Source organism: Electrona antarctica (assembly GCF_951216825.1).
Source record: "Electrona antarctica genome assembly, chromosome: 6".
Lineage (NCBI taxonomy): Eukaryota > Metazoa > Chordata > Actinopteri > Myctophiformes > Myctophidae > Electrona > Electrona antarctica.
Window position 1 is genome coordinate 16,719,543 of NC_136811.1, and position 24,845 is coordinate 16,744,387.

General features: G+C 42.4%; 1 protein-coding gene across 2 annotated transcripts in view; it reads right to left on the minus strand.

The window, feature by feature from the left end:
- nbeal2 (neurobeachin-like 2) overlaps positions 1-23,368 on the minus strand; it is a 120,289-nt gene extending 96,921 nt beyond the window's left edge. For both annotated transcript variants that reach the window (XM_079504424.1, XM_079504423.1), the window contains exons 1-5: positions 22,756-23,368; positions 6,727-6,815; positions 4,422-4,586; positions 2,720-2,801; positions 659-771 (exon numbers count right to left, since the gene is read on the minus strand). In XM_079504424.1, coding sequence (XP_079360550.1) covers positions 659-771; positions 2,720-2,801; positions 4,422-4,586; positions 6,727-6,815; positions 22,756-22,836 — 530 coding nt within the window. In that variant the 5' untranslated portion in view covers positions 22,837-23,368. The remainder of the gene's footprint in view (positions 1-658; positions 772-2,719; positions 2,802-4,421; positions 4,587-6,726; positions 6,816-22,755) is intronic.
- Between the last annotated feature and the right edge of the window lie 1,477 nt (positions 23,369-24,845).

Here is a 24,845-nt window from a genome sequence, read left to right on the forward strand (position 1 = left end):
TGATCGTGGGTATCTACTGGGACGTAAGTCGGGACTTGATCACCCTGGATGGGTCACCTGAGTGAGGGGTATGATGTTGCGAGACCGGAAACCCTGATGACCTTGGGATACATCACTGAGGATACGTCACAGGTGCATCCATGTGATGTTTTTTTGTTCTTATTGTGGTATTGATACTTTTACTTAGGTAAAACAAATCCACCAGTGATGTTCCATGCACTAGGGCTAGGCATTATGGGTAAGTATCATCAATAATGCAGCATGTCCTGCTTGGCTCCAAGAGGCTCAGCACTAATGAGACCGTGGCTTGTGATTTCTGCAGGCTTTGTGTAACTATCCTCATTACAGTCTGAGGGTATGTCACCATAATATGAGCGTGGGCATGAGTTTGTGTGTGTGTGTGTGTGTGTGTGTGTGTGTGTGTGTGTGTGTGTGTTTGCGTGCGTGTAAAGCAAGTCTAACTCCAACCCCCACACATTCTTCAAGCGATCTCCACCCCACTGAAGAGTGTAGTAGGGTAAAGCCACATGCACGGTCGCACGCACATACGTACACACTCACTAACAACTTACATATTCTCTTTCTCTCTCCCTCTCTCCCCCCCACACGCACGCACACACACACATTCCTGTTCTCTCTCTCTCTCTCTGTCGCTCACCCTGCCAGTCGTCTCCTCCATGTCTGATAAGGGTCGAAGAGACTTTCACACAGCAGCAGTCCATATTGAACCACCAACTGCAGACCCGACGCATCCTCTGCGTCCTTCTTTAACTGGAACACAATAACAACAACAATACAACATCATTACAGCACAAGAAGTAAGAGTCGAGTAAAGAGCGGCATACACGTCGTCGTTCGGCGGTGTCGTGCGGCTGTGGAAAACATGGCTGGTCCCGTATTGCAGTTGTCGGTTTTCCTGGGACGGCATGCAGGAGCACTCGTTTTGGTTCACTTCACGTCCTGCGTCCTTTTTAACACATTATGTGCCCTTTAATTCTTTCAAAATGGCGACCCAGGGTGCCCACTTTTAGACCCACTTTTTGACATAAAGAAAAACGTTAAACGTTTTGGGCACAAAATGTGGTTAGGGTTAGTCCTGCGTACTTTTTAAATCACGTTAAAACAAGGCCTTGAGGTGCTGCTATGCAAGGGACTGTCCGCGCCGATAGCGTTGTGCGTTAACGAGTGCGTCGTCCGAAAGTTAAACAAAACTGTTGTCGTGCTGTCGTACTATAGCCCTTCTCCCAGACACAGTGTAGCTGAGCTCAAGTGTCGGCATGCCATCCTAGAAAAAATATATAATAATATTGTATCCTGTACGACACGTGCATAACTTAAAGATGGAGTGCCGTGATTGTTCTGTTTTGTATTGTGTCTATGGAGTTAATGTTACTCTGATAGACCCCCAGGTGTGGTTATAATAATTCATATATGTCTTCCCTGTGTATGTATTTTTGGTTTCCTCCTGAAAGCTGAATGCCTTGGGGTCAAAAGGCCCAATCAAAATACTACCACGTTGGTGACATCACAATATCATCCCCTCCCCTAACCGCTGCCCCTTTATCATACAACAACAGCTGTGGGTGCGGCTTCAGTTCAGGTGGATCACCACCCATCACCACCCACCTGAAAACCAGGCATACTTAATTAACTGGTGGGTGTGGCCACATAAAAACCTCACTTTAGCACTTTCTGTACACTTTTTTGAAGAAAAATAAATCTTCCTCCTAGTATAATCATAATACCAGTACCTGATGATTATGTTTTAGGGGGGAAAGAAAAACACGGCACTCCATCTTTAATATCATAAGATCATAACTACTCGTTACGTATGGAAAAAACGTAACAAGTACATTCATTATATACATACATTTATTTTGAAATCTTGAAATACAGGCAGAATAAAGTCATAGTGACCACACCGAATTCTATTTCAGGCAACATAAAACACATTCCAATAAACAATGAATAGAAAGGTCATGACCGGCCTACTTCTCTTTTAGCTGTGTGAACTAGTTGAGCTGCTTCTTGCACGCACGCACGCACACACGCACACACACACACTTTTAACAGTTTTAATGCCGTGATTAAACAATCGTTTTCCAGATCTCCCTGTCGTGTTCTCACTAACCTTTGAAGAGCCACTGCGCCCACCACCGAGTTGCTTGTCATGAAAAATCCACTTTAAAAACAGTGTAATCGCTTGTCGTAGTGTTAAAGAATATTCCAAAGTGGTCATCACAACAACAGAGCGGAGAAGGAACGTGTGCGATGCACAACACCGCCGCCATTGTAATGCATTGGCTCAATTTCCCTTAATGTATGTTTTGTAATAAACGTAAGTAACTAGTAACTTACGTTTCCAATAATTGTAGTGGAGTAAAAGTAGTGTAGTGGGAAAAAAAGTGGAGTAATATGAGCCTCTGAGATGTAGTGGAGTAGAAGTACAGTACTTGAGTAAATGTACTTAGTTACTTTCCACCCCTGGCCACAGTAGAATAGATGGTTGTACAACTGAGAGCAGGCAGTCTTTATCTCCATCCCCACTACTGTAAATCATACTGCACGTCTGCATAGTTTGTCAGGACGGGCTGTAGGCTGTAAATAATCACCGCTTGGTAGGAATAAATAGGAGGCCGCCGGGCCAAAGTAGCGCTATAAATCACGGTGACTCGTCGATCCCTTAGAGTACATTATAATCTCCTCCGTCGGGCCTTACCTTGTTCAGACAGAAGCTCAAGAGCTTGATCGTTTCAACTGCAAAACCAGGGGTTTTGTCTTGGTCGATGTTTTCCATATTCCTGCAGGTAGAAGGACAGAAATGTGATAGATTGGTAGATAGTTAGAATCTACTGATAGCTAGAGTCCATTTAGACCCGAGGACGCATCTGTGTCAATTTATAGCTTTTAACCACCACCTTAACCATTATTTTAAACTTTAGCTGTTGAAAAATAGCAGATCTACAAGCTCGTAGTGCGGCACTCGGTGCCGTGTTATGAGCTTTTGAAAAACCGTGTGCAAATGTGTGCAAATCTTTGAATATATATTCTTTAACATTTTTAACTCAAAATATGTGCTTCTGGGGGGGTCCCTGGAACAGCATTTTCAGATGGGTGTCCGCGGCCAATTACATATAATGTTTGGGGCCCTTGGCATGAAATAGTTTGAGAATCACTAATATAGAAACATAGGTTTTTCAGAAAACTGTGAGGATTTAGAAGACATTCTGTAGAATCTGGTCTCAGGTGTCAATGGGTTTAACCCATTTTGGGCGGGAACCCCTTTTGGTGTTAGCATTATGTTATGCTTTAGCTATTGAAAAATAGCAGATCTACAAGCTCATAGCGCGCCACCGAGTGGCGCGCTACGAGCTTATAGGTCTGCTATTTTTGAAAAATGTAAGGACGACTGACATATAAACATAGCTTTTTCAGAAAACTGTCAGGATGTAGAAGACATTTTTAGAATCTGATCTCAGGTCAGAATGGGTTTAAAGCAGGTATCCAGGGTAGGTGGAGGTCACTGGGGCATGCGGGCAGCACAACGCCAGATGCTGTTCGCTGCAGGAGAAGCACCTCACGCCGTGAGTGACTCGCTGTGAGGCCAGGGATGCTTAGTTATTTATGGCACGTTCTTCTAATGTGTCAGGGCAAATGAACAAAGAAAACTAGCAGGTGTATGTCTGTATGACCCAAATTGACCCATCTTTGCTCTCTCGTGTGAAGGTATAAAAGGGTAACCAAATGAACCCTAACATCCTCTGAGAGTAGGAACAAGTAGAACCAAATGGACCCTTACGAGTCTCAATTTGGTTCCATTTGGTTCCAAAGGCACATTACTAATATGGTGTAGAATGTAGATATTGGGGTACCAGAGTTTTTTTTTTCCAATAGAAAGGGGTTCTGTGGCCAAATGCCAGTAGTGGAAAAACAAAATGTTTACTTAAGTAAAAGTATCAAGATCTACAAGCTCGGGAGCTTGTAGATCAGCTATTAAAATGTCCGAAATTATTATTATTATTATTTTGTTCTGTATTTATTAGACATTTCCTGATGTTTCTTCGAAGATTTTGTTTTGTATTTGTGCTGCCATGGGGATGTGGGGGGGGGAAATATATGTCAATAATTGCTTTCTAATGACTACTAAACATATGTTAAAAAAAAAAAAAGCTGTGGTATCCTCACCACCGAAAATCAAGACTATGAATAGGCCTTTAGGTGTTATGAAATATCTGAGATCATTAGGGTTTTCTGGAAGACGGAAATGATTAATAACCGAAAATAAGCTATCTACATCCGCTGTGACGTGTTGTAAGCTTGTAGATAGCCTATTTTTCTCTCTATTTTCCAAATCAGTCGTGGCGACTGAGAACTTTAATCCATGGGTGTCTCGTTGAGACTGCATGGCGTAAGCAGCTCACCTGCAGATGATGATGAAGAACTTGATGAGCAGCAGGGGGTGAGGGCTGCTCCCCCCGTGCTCTCCGCTCCCCGAGAGGTGCAGGGCGCTGTGCCACAGCTGGGTGCTGAGGAACACCAGCACCTCTCTGGGCAGCAGGGGCACCTCGGAGCTGCATTCCTCCAGCCTGGAGGGAGTATGAGGAGGGAGTACGAGGTGAGTGTTGATTTTGACAGCATTTTTTTATTTTGATACATAGTAGTTTTAAGTCACATTTTAGTCGACTGAAATGTTTTAGTGTTAGTCTAGTTTTAGTCGACTAAATATCATAAGATTTTAGTCGACTAACTCTACAGTTGATTTAGTCGACTGAAATGTATTTTGGCAGGCCTTGATGGCGTCGTAATGACTGATTTTAGACTTTTAGCTCAACCAAGCATAAAATGACTTGTCTTTTAGTTCTCTCGGAGCTGCATTCCTCCAGCCTGGAGGGAGTACGAGGTGAGTGGAGGGCAGTGAGTGGGAAAAAGTAGTCAAATGTTTTACTTAAGTATACGTATCAATACTATATACAATGTATAGAACCACTCCGTTGCAAGTAACATTTCCGGAATTCAAAATGTACTAGAGTAAAAGTACAAAAGTAATGGCGTCGAAATGTACTTTAAGAATCAAAAGTATTTGTGCAGAATGTCGCATTTCAAGTTTTCAAAACGTCTAGAAATCTGTTGAAAGTAGCAGATCTACAAGCTCGCGATGCATTGTGAGCTTGTAGATCGGCTCATTTTAAATAGGGTTGTGGTTAATGTAAGTTTTGTAATAATATTCAATCTACAAAGTAACTAAAGTTTTCATATAAATGTATTGGAGTAAAAGTACAATATTTGGATCCGTGGAGGGCCAAATGAGGAGAGAGAGGTGGGTGGTAAGGTGAAAGAAGCAAAAAAGAAGATAAGGAGAGCAGGAAAAATAACAGGGGTGTGTGTGGGGGCGGGGCGGGGGGTGTTTACACAGGCCGTTAGTTGGTTTGGCAATAAACAATGATGAAGTTAAAGCCTTATATACCAGTGGTTCTCAAAGTGGGGTCCACTGTGCTACATTATGAATAGTTAAGGAACCAAATGGACCCTTATGGCTCTGTAACATCAATGTACGAATGGGGCCATTCGCACGGCGAATAGCGAAAATGCACTCTACTAAAGTTGATTTAGTCGACTAAAAAATTATTTTGGTGGGCCTTGATGCCGTCGTAATGGCTGATATACTTGCAGAAAATAGCAGATCTACAAACTCACAACGGGTGACGCAGGGTGACACGTTGTTAGCTTGTAGATCTGCTATTTTCAGCATGCAACCAAGTGTAAAATGACTTTCCTTATACTGTATCTGTTTTCCACTAGTCCCTTCCTAACATATTAATCTAGTTATTATTTGTTGACGAAATTGTCAATATACCTGCATTTAGTTTTAGTCATCAAAGCGTAGTTTTAATTTTGTTTCCATTTAGTTTTCGTCAGTGTTAAAAGGTAGTCGACGAACATTTTTCGTCAAAGTATTAGTCGACGAAATGAACACTGCCTATAGACAGAAACCCTCAGAAACGGGTCTCATGGTCGCAGCTTACGCATTTCCTGTAGGCGGAGCCGACAGAGCTGTGGGGTAAACCTGCACGTCTTCTACTACAGTGAATGGTAGAGTGACTGATGATAGTCTGCCTCAAACGTTACTCTTTTACCTGCTTTTTACTAACACTAACATTACAAAGATTACAAGGCTGCTGTACTTTATACCTCATACTTTAAATGCTTAGTATGAGGTAATAAAGTACAGCAGCCATGTGTTCATAAAACAGAAAGATTGGGTATTGGGTAAGACTGACGTTATGTATCTTTCAGGACCTTTCACTGCTTCGTGTCAACCATTACTCTATGGCTCTGGTCTCAGCCACCGCGGTGGATATTTTGACATTCTGTTTTTTTTTTTTTTTCTTTAATGTTGCCACTACTGTTGGAGCAGCCATAAACTACACAGGTTCATCCCGATGTACTGGGCATCTTTGTAATGTTAGTGTTAGTAAAAAGCAGGTAAAAGAGTAACACTTGAGGCAGACTAACATCAGTCATTCTACCATTCACTGTAGTAGAAGACGTGCGGATTGACGCCTACAGAAAATATGTAAGCTGCGACCATGAGACCTGTTTCTGTCTATAAGGCAGCAAGCAGGGCACCAGGGCTTAAGTGGTTAAAGGTCAAATGTGTCACCAGACACCGGTGAGCCTTGGGGCAAAGTGTGTAAAAAATAAAGAAATGTTCAAGACGCCGCTCACCTGCGAGGCTTCAGCGACTGCACGTCAATGAGCTTCTCAAAGGACGCCACGAACGCCTCCAGCCACTGCTGCAGGTAGCCCACATCTTTCTGTAATGGAGGGGGGGGGGGGGGGGGGGGGGGGGGGGGGGGCAGACAGTTAAAGGTGATCGCATGCTTCCTTCCAGTCGTGTGCACCGTGGGAGGAATGTGCACGGCAGGCCCATGTATACAACTGGCCTGTGTGTGTGTGAGTGCGTGTTCTTATTATTTTACAGAGTCTGTCCCTGAGCCCCCCGTAGTAACCCACCCCCCCCCCCCCCCCCCCCCCCCGTAGTACTGTGTTCAACAGCACAGTGGTGGCATTAAATGTCAAAAGGCAGGGCCCGTTTCTGAAACAGGATGTTGCGACAAGGGCACACACACACACACACACACACACACACACACACACACACACACACACACACACACACACACACACACACACACACACACACACACACACACACACACACACACACACACACACACACACACACACACACACACACACACACACACACACACACACACACACACACACACACACACAAACTCTTTTTTCCCCTTGTCCGTATATATACGGACGTCGACGCTATAGGTGGCGTCATATCCCAGGTGCGTATATATATACGTACGGCCAACGTATACTGTCTATATAATGGTACGATCCTACGGAAGCTTTTAACATTGGTCCGGTTCCTATAGCAACGCCCCACCGTTCCAACTATGGGATTGAAAATATATTCACAGTGCAAAGCAGTTGAAAGGAGGATTTTCAAACCTCCATAAGTCGGATTCTAGGATCGCTGTCCTTGGTGAATTTGCTGCCATCCACATTTCGGATTTAATTTGTGCCTTTGTAACGCAGCGCTGCCACCATGTAAAAGCTTCTGACGAAAGGTAAAGAGTGTGTGCTTGTTCCAATGATACTAGAGTGTGTGTAGCGAGGGTGTGTGGGGGGCAGGGGGGCGGGCAAACTGTGTCTTTTAAAGTGAACGCGTATGCTGGCACCTGGAACTGGGTTTTATGCTAACAGCTAGCGGTAGAGATAGAGTTAACAGGTCATGTGTGGGTCATGACCAAAAGAATAAGGTCACGGATATACAGTAAGCGGCCGAAATTAGTTCTCTCAGATGGATGGCTGGCACCTGAGAGATAGGGTGAGAAGTTCAGTCACACAAGAGAGACTCGGAGTAGAGCCGCTGATTCTTCACTTGGAAAGGAGCCAGCTTAGGTGGTTCGGGCATCTGGTTAGGATGCCTCTCAAGCGTCTCCCTAGGGAGGTCCTTGATGCACGTCCCACTGGAAGGAGACCCCCGGGCAGACCAAGGACCAGATGAAGGGAATACATCGCCACACTGGCCTTGGAACGCTTCGGGATCCCCAAGAGGAAGTTACTAATGTTGCTCTGGAGAGAGAAGTCTGGAGCTCTCTGGTGGAGCTGTTGTCCCCGCGACCCAACTACGGATAAGCGGTTGAAGATGGATGGATGGATGGATGTAGGATATTCACAGCAGTTCTTTTCCATATCGCCGTTGTTGGGTGGAAATCTCAGTCAAAAATAAAATTTCTAAAGTAGCACATCGACAGGCTCGGGGAAAAAAAACATGTCGCTTTGTCGTGCCACGATTCGAGCTTGCCGATCCGCTACTTTTGAAGCTGCGTACGTAGTGTGTTCAAGTAGGGTGTTAAGTTACGAGAAAACACAAACCGTTAGAATAATAGGGAGATAATGAAGCTTCTGCCCACCGACAACATCGATATCTAACAGCCGCTGTAGTGCACAGCAGTAGGCTCATACTGTACTGCAGGGTTTCTCAACGTTTTCAGGCTGGGGCCCTCAAAATAATCACATATGAACTGAACCCCCACCCTGAGAAGCACTTGGATGTGTAGGAGTTCAGTTGAGGTATTACATTTAGGGTATTTTTTTGTAAATATTGTGAAAACAGCAGATCGGCCATTTTCACTCCCCCCCCCCCCCCCCCCTCCCTCTTATATTATCACTAAATCTCACCAAAGGGTGGTCCGTGGCTCTAATGAACAGATAATATGGACCTTGATATGAAAAGGGCTGAAAACCATTGCTGTACATTATCACAGCATCTACTGTATGTGATGCTTCAGCAGTGCAACATAATATCCTGCTGCTCCCCTCCTAGCAGCACAAAGGCCAAAGGTCATCATAGCATCACACCAACCTGCAGGTGATAGCGATGCAGAGAAAACAGGAGCAGGACAGGTCAACTTTTAAACTAAAGCGTCTTCAATCTCTGACCTCATGCTTCCTTCTATGCATGAGGAGTCCAAGCTGCTTTTTGTGTTATCCTTTGACCATTATTGTATAACTGTACCTCTGCACCTTTTGCAAACTGTTAATAAAGTATTCAATCAATCAAAAGCTCATACCGCATTGCATGGGTTTTGAGCTTGTAGCCATACTGTACAGTCTATAGGTTTCTTGTGAAGCAGATTCAGCACTTCAGATATCGAATTTATTTATTTATGAAACAACAACACCGCTTGCTGGCTGCAGTTAGTTTAAGTTATAGTGCTCAGTGTGAAACTGTGAATAGCCTGGCTGCTCAAAACTCAACAGTGCCACTTTAGGTCACCCAGCTTTATTGCAGCCGTTACTTACATAAATACAGACATACACACGCGGCCAGTCATTGGAGCGGTTAGGCACCGCTCCAAAACTGAAAAAAAAGGTGAAAAATGGTGTCACGACTTGATGTTAAACTATCACCCTACCACTCACGCAATATTCTGGCAACACACAGGGAAATTAAAGTTTACTACAGATGTTGCAGTGGCAACGTCCGATAAGAACAGAAAGAAACGATATGAGCCGGGTGAGAAGCAAACTGAAATCTTTCAGCTTTGTTTTTGAAAGTACTCCTGCTGCACTCCGTGGTGGTGTGACTGCTGCTTTCCACCGAGCACTCAGCACTGGGAGGAGAACGCGAGCGTTTGCCATCATCAGCAGACAGAAGGTCTTACTCACGACACACAAATAACATAAACAACACATGATATAACACATGGTCATTTTGTCACTTCCCATAAACTGTGCCAATTGAGCAATGTATATTTGAAGCATCTTCCCACACAGCCCTATGAAGGAAATAGGTTTCCAGCACCAGCAGCTCTGTGAATACAGCGTGGTGGTGAGATGGAGAGGTGCCCTTTAAACAAGCGCTAAAACAACTCATGTGCAAGCACGTGAAACTCTTCTACAGAAGTGTCACGGACGGTGAACAATAAATCAATCTAAGCCAGTGGTTCCCAAAGTGGGGTCCAGGCAGGGATATAGAATCCAGAGGGAAAGCACGCACATCTCGAAAAATTCTACAGGTCAGGTGCTGAACAACAGTACGTACATATGAGAAGGTAGGAAGTCCGCACACCACTCTTGAGCTCCCAAACTTTATTAGAATAAGGATACAACGTTTCGACCCTTATGGGTCTTCGTCCAGGAAGGGACCCAGGCTCAGGACAGGGTTCCTTGAGGGGTTCCAAATGAGCCCTTTAACAGGTCTGTAACTCTGAGAGTAATGGACCCTTGAGGTTTCATTTGTACACTCCCAGAGATAGGGGGTCCTTGAAATAATAAAAAAAAAGGTTGATAACCACTGATGCAAGCTTAAGTTGTTTCAGTTAAATTGCACTGATCAAGTCAGTATGTTTTGATTATTTATTTGCATCAGTTATATAAATGTACATTACCAGCTGGCGTTCATCAGGAAGCATTGCAAGTCCCCCCCGTCTCATTGTATGATGCTGTAGGGAGGTGGGTTAGAGGGAACCCAGTCTCAGAGGAGTGTAGCCTGCACACAGACAGACACCATGCCTCAGTCAGAACCCAGTCTCAGAGGAGTGTAGCCTGCACACAGACACCATGCCTCAGTCAGAACCCAGTTTCAGAGGAGTATGGCCTGCACACAGACAGACACCATGCCTCAGTCAGACCTCAGTCTCAGAGGAGTGTAGCCTGCACACAGACACCATGCCTCAGTCAGAACTCAGTCTCAGAGGAGTGTAGCCTGCACACAGACACCATGCCTCAGTCAGAACTCAGTCCAGAGGAGTGTAGCCTGCACACAGACAGACACCATGCCTCAGTCAGAACCCAGTCTCAGAGGAGTGTAGCCTGCACACAGACAGACACCATGTCTCAGTCAGAACTCAGTCTCAGAGGAGTGTAGCCTGCACACAGACAGACACCATGCCTCAGTCAGAACCCAGTCCAGAGGAGTGTAGCCTGCACACAGACACCATGCCTCAGTCAGAACTCAGTCTCAGAGGAGTGTAGCCTGCACACAGACGGACACCATGCCTCAGTCAGAACTCAGTCTCAGAGGAGTGTAGCCTGTACAAAGACAGACACCATGCCTCAGTCAGAACCCAGTCCAGAGGAGTGTAGCCTGCACACAGACACCATGTCTCAGTCAGAACTCAGTCTCAGAGGAGTGTAGCCTGTACACAGACAGACACCATGTCTCAGTCAGACCCCAGTCTCAGAGGAGTGTAGCCTGTACACAGACAGACACCATGCCTCAGTCAGAACCCAGTCCAGAGGAGTGTAGCCTGCACACAGACAGACACCATGCCTCAGTCAGAACCCAGTCTCAGAGGAGTGTAGCCTGCACACAGACAGACACGATGCCTCAGTCAGCAGCACATGAGCGTCTTCACTGTCTTCTTGCACGATGTGTCCTAGTGTCAAGTGAGAGACCAGGAAATGCCAAGTCACTTCAGCCCATTTCCTCAGTGCACAAACTCCTCAACACCCCTTTCTATTTTGGTTCTTAAGTGATAGCTGTTAGTCGACGAAGATGGCAGGAAAGGCCCTACAGCACCCCCCTCTCTCTCTCGCACACACACACACACACACGCGCGCGCACGCACGCACGCGCGCACACAACCGCGACGTGGAATGCAATGCCTTGTTTACCCTTTCTATATGTCTAGCACACTATCATAACTAATTAATTAAATAAAGTCCTGTTCAGCTAGAGATACGTACATGAACCATGCATTTGAATGAGGTTCAATTATTTCAATACACGCTCAATACAGCGTTTCTTTGTCAATTAATTGTCCGGTTCCTTAGCCACTGCCCTTTTCTACACAGATGCTTATTGAGCTAATTATGATTGTTATCATATACATAGACGTACATAAAAAGCCTTCCCATGGATTGTGAAAAGGGGAAATTGCCAAACAACCTATTGCTTCATGTCGCAGAATCTGGACAAGTCAGGCATGAAATGATGGCTTAACTACTGTAGGAGAAACAGGGAGATGGGGACATATTTGCAACACCCCTTCTATTTCATTATCGTCTTCAAACATAATACTTTCTGTAAACAACTGAATCTACTATCATCAATGCACTGTGGTTAAGCACAATCACAGAGGGGTTTTGATGACACATAGCCATAGTGTTGTTAGAGACAACATGCTGCGTGAGAGCATCACTTTAATATTCAGTGTGCCAGAGTTCAAGGTCTAAACGCACATTAATAAATAAATGTCATGCAGCACACTTTACTAGTGTCCCTCTGCAAAAGCATTATGAAAGCCTAACAAGAAGGCACATGGACAGGAATACCTGCTAAGGCAACCTACGGAAAAACTGTGTGAGAACAATTTCAAAGTAGACATCAGATAAGATGACATACTGCTCACATACAGATGAATATTTAGAATCAGGAACCATGCACAAAGCCCCTCCAAAAGTGTTATGTCTATGCATACATATTTCCTTCTTAATATTATTGCTATCACTTCTTTGATATTGTGTACCGTAATTGCTGCTACAAGGTTGAGGAACCAAAACTAAACAATTCCACGCTTTCTTGTTTATACTGGCAGCCCTGCTTAATTGCTTTATATTTTTGAAGAACTTTATTGTGCCCCTAGTGTACAGTCATGTTTGGGGAGGTCATGCTAAGGCGGGCTACATCAGAAACCAACAGTGGTAGAGGTGCTCCGATCAGGTTTTTTAGGACAGATCCCGATCACCGATAGTTTTTCTCACAATGTCTGATGTCACAAGTCATTAACTATTGCAGATACTATAGTTATAGGAAGCAAAGTTAAATGGATAACTTTGAAGTACAACTAAGGGAAACACCTAGAATAGTGTCTATTGTATTTGGTTCAGACACCTGGCATAGTATTGTATTACACCAGTTCCCTTAACAAATAAATAATGTATGAGAAAATCCCCCAAACCCCTCTTGTATGAAATGACAGTTGACCAACACCTTTCCAGGAACTACATAATTAACCATAATTAACTCTGGCGTCCCTATTTTGGGCATGTCATAATAATTATTATAATTGAAAATGTTCAAAACCGTTTGCATTGTGTTGTGATGCTACATGCATGTGTTGTGAGCTTGTAGATCAGTTTTTTGTGGAAGAAATAAAAATGTAAAAGTGGTAAAGCAAGGCTATGTAGCTAAAGAAATCATGTTTGAATTGAATTAATTTACACATCAGATAAATGCGTTGGTGGTTCAGTGAGTTAGTATGCAAACCACACTGGCACAGACTGGTCTGGCACCAATCACAGGTTCGAATCCACTTTATGACCTGTGCTACATGTCTCTATCTTTCCTGACTCTCTCTTTTACAATGCCAAATAAAGGCTTAGAATAGAAATCACCTAAAAAAGGAAGTAAGCATTATTCAGTCACACCATGCTTATCAAAGCCCATTCAGGTGCCATCATTCATGTTGACGTTCTGTCGTTCTCCTTTTGGTGCTGTCGGGCAGAATCCTTGCATCTCCATATTTCCACTTTTTGAGGGGCGCTATCCTCTCCTATACACAGGTTTAATGTTTGTCTTTAGTTCAATGTTTGTTTTGTAAACGCCATTGACAATGAAGGGAAAGTTTACGTCATAATGTGCTTCATTACGTCATATTGTCTCTTTATTGTTAATGGCGTTTAATGTTTGTGTTGGCACCGTAATCAACATGAGTTAGACTTTAATATATTAGCGCCCCTCACTTCACACGGGTGTGATTTTTCGTAAATGAATGGCCTAAAGACTCAAGAGTGTGTGGGTTTTATAAGCACTGAACCAATGAAAACATATTATTAAGTAAGCTATAGTGTGACAAATAAATAACTACATTGGATCCACTGGAACCACCCCCCCCCCCCCCCCCCCTCCCTGAAAAGTAACAGTTTAGGACATACAGTACACGGTTTCCACGCGACAGCGACGTTACTTGCTGCCGTGTCGTGCAGCTGTGCCGCTGCTTCACATTCTGTCGCGCTTCAGCTTCCTGCGCCACTCACAACAAAGAGCACTTTGAGCTTCCTCGTCTGCCTTTCTGTTAGTAAACAGGAGAGATAGGGAGCTAGATGGGGGGGGGGGGGGGGGGGGCGGGGGTTGCTATCGCAGGGCTCTTCATGGTAGGCAGTGTTATGGTTCCATTTAGTTGGAGGCCATCGATATTGTCCTTTTCTTTTTGCTGAGGTTTGCGTGATCTGCGCAAAACCCCTTTTGGTGTTTTAAACATTATGTTATAATTTAGCTATTGAAAAATAGCAGATCTACAAGCTCATAGCGCGCCACCGAGTGGCGCGCTACGAGCTTGTAGGTCTGCTATTTTTTTTTTAAATCGTGAAAATATTTATTTCAGAAAACTGGAGGATTTAGAAGGATTTTTTTTAAATTTTGAGGTCAGGCCTAAATGGGTCAAATGATAAGGGACAATATCGGTGGCACCCAACTGTATATTCTTCTACACAGTGGTTCCCAAACATTTTCATGTCAAGGACCCCCAAATTGATATAGATATTTTGATCTGAAAATGTGTTGTCTCAGGGATCCCCAGAGGAGAATATTGGTCTAAAGAAAATGCTAAATTAAATAATCTAAAATATTCAAACACATTCAAGATTTTTTTGAAAATGGTCAAAGTCAAAGCTTGCAGCGTGAGCTTGTGTATCTGCTATTTCTTAATAGCCAATATTTGAAATATGGATAAAGGGGACCCCAGTTTGAGGACATTTTTGTTCATATCTTTGCAAAATAGTCTCTACTGTATACAGCAGCTGGTTCTGAAACTTTTGAGGCTCAGGGCTCCACCACTATACATCTTATTCATCAGAGTTTGAAGTCGATCAATAATACATACGATGATGAGATGGCTAATTTGCCTACCAGGATACAATGGCTGCATTTGACAACGTTTCCCTGCACTGCAGATTATGCATAGTAGGCCTACTGGTGTGGGGCAGGTAGCAGGCAGCACAAATTCACAACTCCAGCTGAAACCATAGTGGAGCAATTGTTATAATATAAAGCCTCCCTTTAGGCCAATTTGCTGCTCCTGAGTCCTGACAGTGACTCATCAGACGCCATGATGATTGCTGAAACATCATTTGTTCTCGTATGAAACCTTTCCATATTTCCCTTTCATCTAGCATCCCATCTGCTGACAGGTAATGTTTGGAAGAGCTTGCATCTGCCAATCTACTGTATCGGGGGAGAATATAGAATTAGTCTCTGTATTGGGAAATGGGTGAGCTCAAAGTGCTGATATAAATTTAAAAAAAAGAATGAATAGATTTTAATATATATTTGTATATATTGCATTGTGTGGTTGTCACTCACAACTGGACTGACAGCTACAGTATACACACTATCCATTCACTTCTATAGGATGCCTATAAATAAAAAGGTATTTTATAATTACAAGTTAACACATGCACATTCATGTCTGGACTTGGACTTTCACTGCACTATTACACAGTATCAAAATAAAACATGAAATCTTTTTTTTAATACATTCCATGCCATGAACAGCCGTTGTTTTTGACACTCTGGCTGGCGCCATTGCATAACTGCTACTTTTGAAGGCTTGATATATCGTATTCAGTCAATAATGGAACAACGGCTCAAGAGACTGACAACAATATGCCAGGGCACTGTAGCACCAGTGACCAGTTACAGTTAACACAGCCTGATCTCTTTTTACCCTTTTTACAGGATGTGATTTCACAGCTGTGTTCCAGAGTGACAGCGGGGGGTTGTCACTGTTGTCACTGTGGTCCATCTGTACCACAATGCAGGCTGTTATTTGTTCCATTAACAGCCACTAGAAGTAAATGTCACCCAATAATTAAGGCTACTGTCTGCTATTGTTCTGTCTCTATGGGAGTTTTCGTTTTTCCCCACTCTCACTTCCACCCGACTCCACGAGCAGGAGAAGCCTAGCATTATCACTTCAAGGTTAAGCGTTTCTCTACGGTTCGTTTAACTTCCTCTCTCCTAGACAATGGACGCTGAAACTGCCATCACTGGCGAGTGCTCATTCCAAAAGCCACAGTCCCTGGGTAACTTCCTCACGGTTTAACCAAAGGCTTGGGCACACAGACTCATTTATTTATTATTATTATTATTTGCGTTTCTGCCTTTATTGATAGTTTCACGTGAAGACGGACAGGAAAGAGGGACCAGATCTAGTATGACAACCATGAGGGTCCCTGGAGTGGACGGTGGACCCCACTTGGACAAACTGTACAACAAATCTCTTTGCCAAGAATAGCTGATCTATAAGCTCAGTTGTGACGTGTTGTTGCATCACAACAGCAATAAGAATCTTTTCAACTGTGTTCATGTCACACAGCCTGCTGACACACTGACTGTCAGACCATGAAGCTTTTTTTGTTCCAGCATTAATCAGTGGGCCAATAATCATAACATTACATTAACAATGCCATGTCATTACACAATGGAACTCAACACAGTTGTGCAACAACAGTTTTGAGCCCGGTGGCATCTAATAAGCTATGTGCTATGGCAGGCTGAGTGTAGAGTAGGGTTTCACAGTTCACTTCAATCAAGCACTGCACCAACAGATTTCTCTAACTGGCACACCTTCAATCCCTATGCAGTAGTGATGGGTATTGCCTGCAACCTCACGATAGATATGTATCACGATACAGAGGCCATGATACAATATATATTGATATATTGTATCGTCATCAAGATTATGTTAATGAGTTTTTTCAGACCTCCAGTTCTAGGAAACACAGAATGGGGGGACGTTTTTTATTATTTCCACACAGCTCTAAAGTATATTAATGACATAGTAAAATGTTGAAAATGAATGGAATGCCCCTTTAACTGTGTGGAGTGAGATCTTCTAGGACTAGGCTAGGCTAGGCTACTTAGCCTAATATGACCCTTTTTAGATTTTTGTCTGGTTGCCTCAAATTAATTGAAATGACTGACAACAGGAAGTGTTTTCCATAATTGACACACGGACCATTCCGCACCGCAGTAAGCTCCTTGGGAAACTGGACAAACTAACAAACAGGTACAGGTCCAACACGAGCAGTGCATGTTGCAGTGGTGTAAATAGGTTTTCAATGTAATGAGTCCCGGGATGCAGGGATGGTCTTTTAGATGAGTCCCAGGGACATTTTATGAGTCCCACTTCAACAACGTTAGGAGTCATATTTTGTCATTTTTACAAATTGCAGCATTTAACTCCCATTTCATTTTATATGGTTATAATGTGGTTATATTCATGTAGAAAACAGAAGAAGAAATGATTATTATAACTAAAGCTAGCAAAATAAACTAGAACAAAAAAACAGTACAGTAGTACATCCTGTGGATGCAGAGGTCGTTGTTTTATTGCGTCCCTTAACTATAAACTGCGTTTTGGGATGCAAAATGCACCATATTTTAATCTCTGATGTTGGGAGATTTCAGACAGGATCTGACAAGTGAAGTTACCGTAAATGATGTTCTCTTTCACTCAACTCAACCCTTGTTCTTTGTCTGCCTGTCCCTCTCTCTCTCTCTCTCTCTCTCTCTCTCTCTCTCTCTCTCTCTCTCTCCTCCTCTCCTGTGATCAGCTCAGATTCTCTTATGTGTCCCAACTTGTCTAACTTTATTTTTACAATGAATGAAAAAGAACATTGCAGATTTGAGATATGCAGCTTTGACCCAGCTGCTGCAACCCCACCTAAACAAAGTTATCTCCACGTCCTGCTCAACTGAACTGCATGATGAAATACATCTAGAAATACAGTAGGTACTGTAATGTGCTGTTCAAATATTAGTATTAGTAATAAACCTGATTATTGTAATCTGAATACATTTGGTAATTATAATTGTAATTTCCAATTACTGAATATACATACATTCTGTGCCGTTTTATAATGGAAATATTTGTGAATTTAGGGATCTATTCTAAATCATTATACACATCTTGAAACCAAATGTTATTCTACTCAATTCTATCATGGCAAAGTAATCAAAACAATTCTAGGAATGAAACTATACTAATGAACAGGGGCATCAATTAATTATCTAGTGATTAAACTTCTAATAAATAACATTACGATTTCAGTGACTCACACAAGTCACTAACATCTTGTACAATAATGAGAAAATATACTGTGTTAATGTCATAGTTAGTTGTCAATTTTCGTTAGGTTACTCTGATTTATTTTAAACATTTACCAATTAAACAGGTGTGATACCTTTTTGTCACAATACTTTGAATATTTCAATGGCCAGAAAATGTTTCCTTGTGAGTTTTGAATCAAGGCTGATCTCAAACTCTTGCAATGGGTGTGTGTGATTTTCTTGCACAATCGAAGGAAGCAAAAGCTCCTTTATCTATGACATGCCACAGCACGTTGTGCTTTAATGTGCCAAACAGAGAACTGGCCAAAAAACATGTACCCAAACATTATAAAATATAAAGTAACATTTATAATAATTAATTACAACCAATTTATATAGTATAATAAACGCAGACACGCAGTACTGTTTAACTGGATGATTAAAGTGGTGCCTGGCTGGCACAGAGTAAGCTCTGGCAGAGATATTGATGATGAAGATCAGAGTTTAGTCTACAAGTAAGCAGTGCATTATCTCCATTACCTTCCTACTGCATTCAATCTTCTCAAAGGTCAACCATAACTCATCAGCCTAGGATCTTACTCACGTGTCACGGTGAACTACAAATTGCCAAGAAAAGAAAATAAGCTGAACAAACAGAAGAATCTCTTGCTTAAAAAAAAGAAACTAATGCCAACATAATGTGAATAGTTCAAGGACAAAATGGTTAACATTAGTGGCTTAAAACATCCTAATCCATGTATTAACAGAACACTATTTTTACCCAAAACGTCCAATCCTATGTAAGACCGTCTTAACATCTTTCTGTGTTATTGCATTGTTATAGAATTGTAGGCAAAAGCCTGGGTGTGTTTTCTATACAACTCAAACAAAGAGTGTGTCTCAGGCAAATCTGTCACTGCTGACTGGTAAACAGGTGTAGTCTTGGTTATTATGCACAAATCCTGACTCCTTGTTCAGTTCTATTGATTTTCGACAGCAACCACAACCAGTCTCTTTGTGACTAACCTGAGACCATTTCAGAGCCTGTTTGTAAATGTGTTAAATGTCAAACCACTTATGCCAGCTCATAGGAAGTCTCACTGGACTGGACTATACTGGTAAAATTATATATATTATAGCACCTTTCTCCAAAGCGCTTCACATTCACCCTTTCATATTTCACACCCCCACGAGACAGTGGCAACCATGCAACCTGCTCACTGGGAGCAGTCAGGGGAGGATCTGGGCATCAAACAAGGAACCTTCAGATTCCAAGATGGCCTCTCTAACTCCTGATCCAATATTTCTGCAAATATTGCAAAGCAGCAAAGTACATATATGCCAAAATGCATACAGTATACACGTTTGCCATATCAATCCCAGACAATATCTAGTCTCATGGGATGACAATATCGAATTATATTAATAATAATAATAATATATTATTATTATAAAACATTGGCTTATGGGACAGTGGGTGAGTGGTCATCAAAACGCAGATTGTGGCAAGTGAATAAAACGTTCGGGTAAGTGGAGTTTGCTTTCAGGTTGCTGACGGGGAAGTTCGTTTGAATGGGGAAGCATTAAATACTTTTGGTAATTCATGAAAGAACAAATAAAGCTACTGTTTTACAAGTAGCAGTTGTGCTCATTTAGACTTTCAAAGTGACTGTCGCCACCAAATATCGTTTGGAATGGGCATGTGGGCATGACCTTTGGGCAAGTAGAACTTGACCTGCACTTGCCCGACGATCATTAGTGTCAACCCTTGCTAACGTGACCTCAGGATGTGATTGGTCAAGCTTTGCCTGACATATTCATCTGATCAGCACTACTAGAATTAGAATATAAGTATCAACATATTCTCCAGTTCAATCTGGGAACCCATCAGCAAGAAAAAGGAAAAACAGTGCCCAATTTTCCTTTGAATTTGGAAATTGTGTGAGTCAACAGACTACTTGACTACTGACAAGCACACAATCCTGTGCCTTTTCAAAGGTGTGTATTGGAAACAAGTGATTGATCAGTGGGGTTAGTAGATCCTATTCAGAATATTATATAAAGTAACGCATAAAGTATAAGGTGGGGTGCCGAGTCTGGGACATATTTTACTACAGTTTGGCAGTGCAAGCCATTTGCTAATCTTTCTTTCCCTGGCAGTTGGCATGCTACAATGTCACACTTCTCCATGAGACAGGTCAGTAGGATGTGGGTGACCTCAGAAAAATGGTTGACAATGACAGCCGTCAAATCCAAAGGCTGACACACACACAGTCACAGACAGTCTCTCAGACACACACACACACACACACACACACACACACACACACACACACACACACACACACACACACACACACACACACACACACACACACACACACACACACACACACACACACACACACACACACACACACACACACACACACACACACACACACACACACACACGATGCTCTGGTACTACGTAAGTGTGATTGTGAGACTCGTGGGTCTCGTGTTAGCATAAGTAGAACAGGAAAAACCAAGTATGCCTGCACCCTTTTAGAGCCAAGTTCATATCAGTGTTATATTGACACAATGCTATTACATAGTACATACGCCACATTCCAAAAATATAAGGAAATGCTTCAAAGAAAACCATCTTTTGTTGTTGCAATTTGGTATGTGATGGATTATACTACTGTATAAGCTCCTGTTTGAACAATCTTAGTGCTGATTTATTTTCCTTTGTTCGCCTATAGAATAACATCAGCGCCACACTACATCCAATAAGATGAGATGTCTACATATATTACATTTGTTACATGTTCTGTAATTGTGATGCGCTTTTATGTAAATATGAGCTACCACCAAGTAAAATGACTTGCATATTTGGCCAATGAAAGTGATACTCAGGCTTAAGTCGGCTTCAGACAGAGTATCTAAATCTAAATAGTTAAATACTCGTCACAATAAACATGGGCTAAAAGGTAGTGGTGTTGTTTCATTTAATATAAGGCAGGGTGTATCCTATTTCAGTGTGACTAGTGCACACCCAATGACACTGACAGCAAAAACTTAGAAGGAATCAGGATAGTTGTGCGGGCGGCGGGCGCGCACAACTATCTCAACTATCTCACAACAGACTCTCGTAGATGTATTTATCGATTCTGACCTTTTCAATATGTCAGAATTGATAAATACATCTACGAGAGTTTAAATCTTAGGCTAACCAACACCAAGGTCCCAGTACAGTATGAAGTGACCACGTGTACACAAGTCTACAGACTGGCACCGCACAAAGTCTGACACAGAGTCAGAGTTACTGTCAGTACAGGTCTACCTACAGACACAACTTCTTCTTCAGGCACATTTTGCAACAATCCCACACCCACAGGATACACAAAGGAAAGGTTATAGATGTGCGTTTGTCTATAATGATATTCGTCAGCAGAACAGGTCCATCAGCTTCAGCCCTGAGTTAACCTGTTTAGAACAGCTGGGCTGCACGCTGAGCAAAGGATTAAAAAATAAAAAGGAGGTTAAACATCTTTTATAGTTCCAGTAACTTTTCCCTGTCCTGGGGCATCTGAGGAAACAGATTGCAAGCCCAATAAATAATGTATTAATCATAGGCAAGCAATCTGTTAGGACAAAAATGCCACTGACTAAGAGCATGACAGATGTCCTTTTACAATAGTTGACAATACAATACAATTTTTTGTTCACCTTTCAAAGATGAATTAGACACACCGGACCCACGACAGGGGGAACACCGTTTGCAATATTGCCATAATAGTAGCAGCTAGGCATACTGTACACCTGTGACCTTATTCACTCCTGTGCGCAATTTAGTTCAGTAGTGTTACATTTTAAGACATTTTGGTAGCATCTATCTAGCCAGCAGTGTAGGCTACAGCAACTGCAGCCTGTCAAGTCAGAAATGCCTTGGGCTATAATATATCCTATATGTTGCATGACTGCATGCACAGTCAGACACGTGTGGTTTCTGGTTAGTTGGGATAATATGTATAAATCCTATAGGCCTGCATGCCCTTTGAAAACAAAATGCAAGATATCAGGACATAATGGGATGAATGGGTTACAAGTAGCTCAATTATAAACTTATTGGAATATAGAAAACTAGTAAGATAATTGTTGTGTACTAAAACAGAGCATTTCTCATACAGGAAGTGCCACAGTGACGCATCGCAGGTACACTCCAAGACAAGTTCCAAGTCTTTCTAAAACGCATTCCACGTAAAATACTATTACATTTAATGTTACTGCCATAATAAGACAAAGTTAAACCCGGCTAAATGGCAGTGTTGTGGTCATCGCTACTCCAATAGACTAATCTACTTCCTTGTTACATTTTTAGTCATAATATGTTCGCTTACAGCTGCGGTGGACTGATGTAACGAAGCCTGCTTGGTCGCTTTCAGAATTATAACTTTTATACACGACACACTTTACCTTACATTGCATGGTCTCATGAGTTTTTAATACATGCACACACACACACACACACACACACACACACACAAACGATGCGCGCAACAACAGGTGTCTGTCAGGCGGAGTTCCTTCCGCGCCTCTAGCCATACTTGTCTCTCTCTACTCACCTTGGTGTAATATAACATCCACAGCTCGTACAGCCGCTCCTTTGATGCCATTCCTCCTCCGCCCTTGTGGTTGTTGTTCATTGATCCCGTTTCTCGTGTTTTCAGAAAACCATTAAACTTTCAGACTTCGTTCATATTATGCATTGTTTTTTTCCCAGCAGATACGCGGCAGCCAGGGCGCAACAACATGTCCATGCGAGCCACAGTCCGCTCCGAAAACCGTGTAAACGCAACACAACACAATCCCAAAGTGCATCGTCCATAAATAAGCTCCCACCAAAAGTTACAGTAATAATCGTCGGGTCAGAAGAGCGAACATGTTAGTGGATGAGATCATCAGGCCCGTTGAGAAAACACAGGCAAGCGTGCAGAAAGAGCCATGTCCGCGTTCAGCTCTTACTGACTGTATTCTATACTAGAGAGTTCCCACGGAAGCGACAGATGCTGCTATCCGCTCAGTGTGTACAGTGCAGCTACTAGCTGTTCAACTACTCATAATAATATGACATGTTCTCTCCCTCTCTCCCTGCACAACAATATGTCTCCCCTTCGCTTTCTGCGCCGAGCGCTGCCCTCTTCTCTTCCTGTGGGAGCAACACAAGAGACACGCACCACTGACTGTTGACATGACAGAGTGAGCAACACGTTGACTGTAGGTAGGTTACATGGACACACACACCACACACACACAGGTAGGGCTGATATACTCTTAAAGACACACACACACACACACACACACACACACACACACACACACACACACACACACACACACACACACACACATTCACACTCAGTTCAGTTGTTTTGTTTGAATCCACCACAATTGAATAATGTGTGAACACACTGGCTATATATGATTGCATTAGAATCTGATAATAATACCTGTATAATATTATTGAAAAGGAGGGATGAGGGGTACATTGGGAGAAGAATGCTGAAGATGGAACTGCCAGGTAAGAGGAGAAGAGGACCGAAGACCAACACAGAGGTGACCGTGCAGTGACATCCAGGTGGCCTGCAGGAGTCTTAAAAGAAGCTGCAGAAACAGAAGATGGAAACAGATGATCAACTGTGGCGACTGGCGACCCTGAAGAAGACTAGATAATAATTGTTATAAGAACACATGATTCTCATTATGCTTTATAAGCACATTATAAAGCATTTTACAATTATGTATAATGTGGTTTTCAACCAGTGGTCTGGGGACCACCAGTGGTCCTTGAGGGGATTCCAGGTAGTCCACAGCTAAAGGATGAAGTTGGTAACCAAATGGACCCTTAGATCTTTAACTCTTGAGAGCGTAATATGAAACCCATTTGGTTTCATTTTACGCTCTCAAGAGTTAAATTATTGTTAAACATCTTCTGCCTTATTACAAGGAGTCTAAAGTAAACAATTAGATTAGATAATTTAGAAGAATTGTTATTTCTGATCAATATTTGCCTGTTATAAGTATTATAATAGGTTACACTTAATTGTCATTGCTTTTGTGTGTGTGTGTGTGTGTGTGTTTGTGTGTGTGTGTGTGTGTGTGTGTGTGTGTGTGTGTGTGTGTGTGTGTGTGTGTGTGTGTGTGTGTGTGTGTGTGTGTGTGTGTGTGTGTGTGTGTGTGTGTGTGTGTGTGTGTGTAGAGCCCTGCATGGGGGCACAGGTATACGGGTATAGGGGTTCTCAATGTGAGGTCCGGGGACCTCCAGGGGTCCATGGGGGGGAGGTGTTCATGGGATCCCCAGAAAAATGTTTTAATGCAGGATTACAATCATCTTAACCACTTTGTCCATATTTTATACGTTGGCCATTCAAAAATAGCAGATATACAAGCTTGCAGCTCGTCATATCTGCTATTTATTTACATTAAAAAAATCTTGATGGTATTTTCTTTGTCCGCGGTCAAATAAATATCAATTTGGAGGTCCTTGACATGAAAATGTTTGAGAACTGAGCTATTAGTGTTGTGGTTAAAGCATGTACACTGTCATACTAATAAAGATTCATTATTATAAAGCCTCACTATGTAGCTTTTTTTAATTAATACATTTTATTTTGTATGGTATGTATGATAATGAATGTATCCCTCCAGCAGGCAT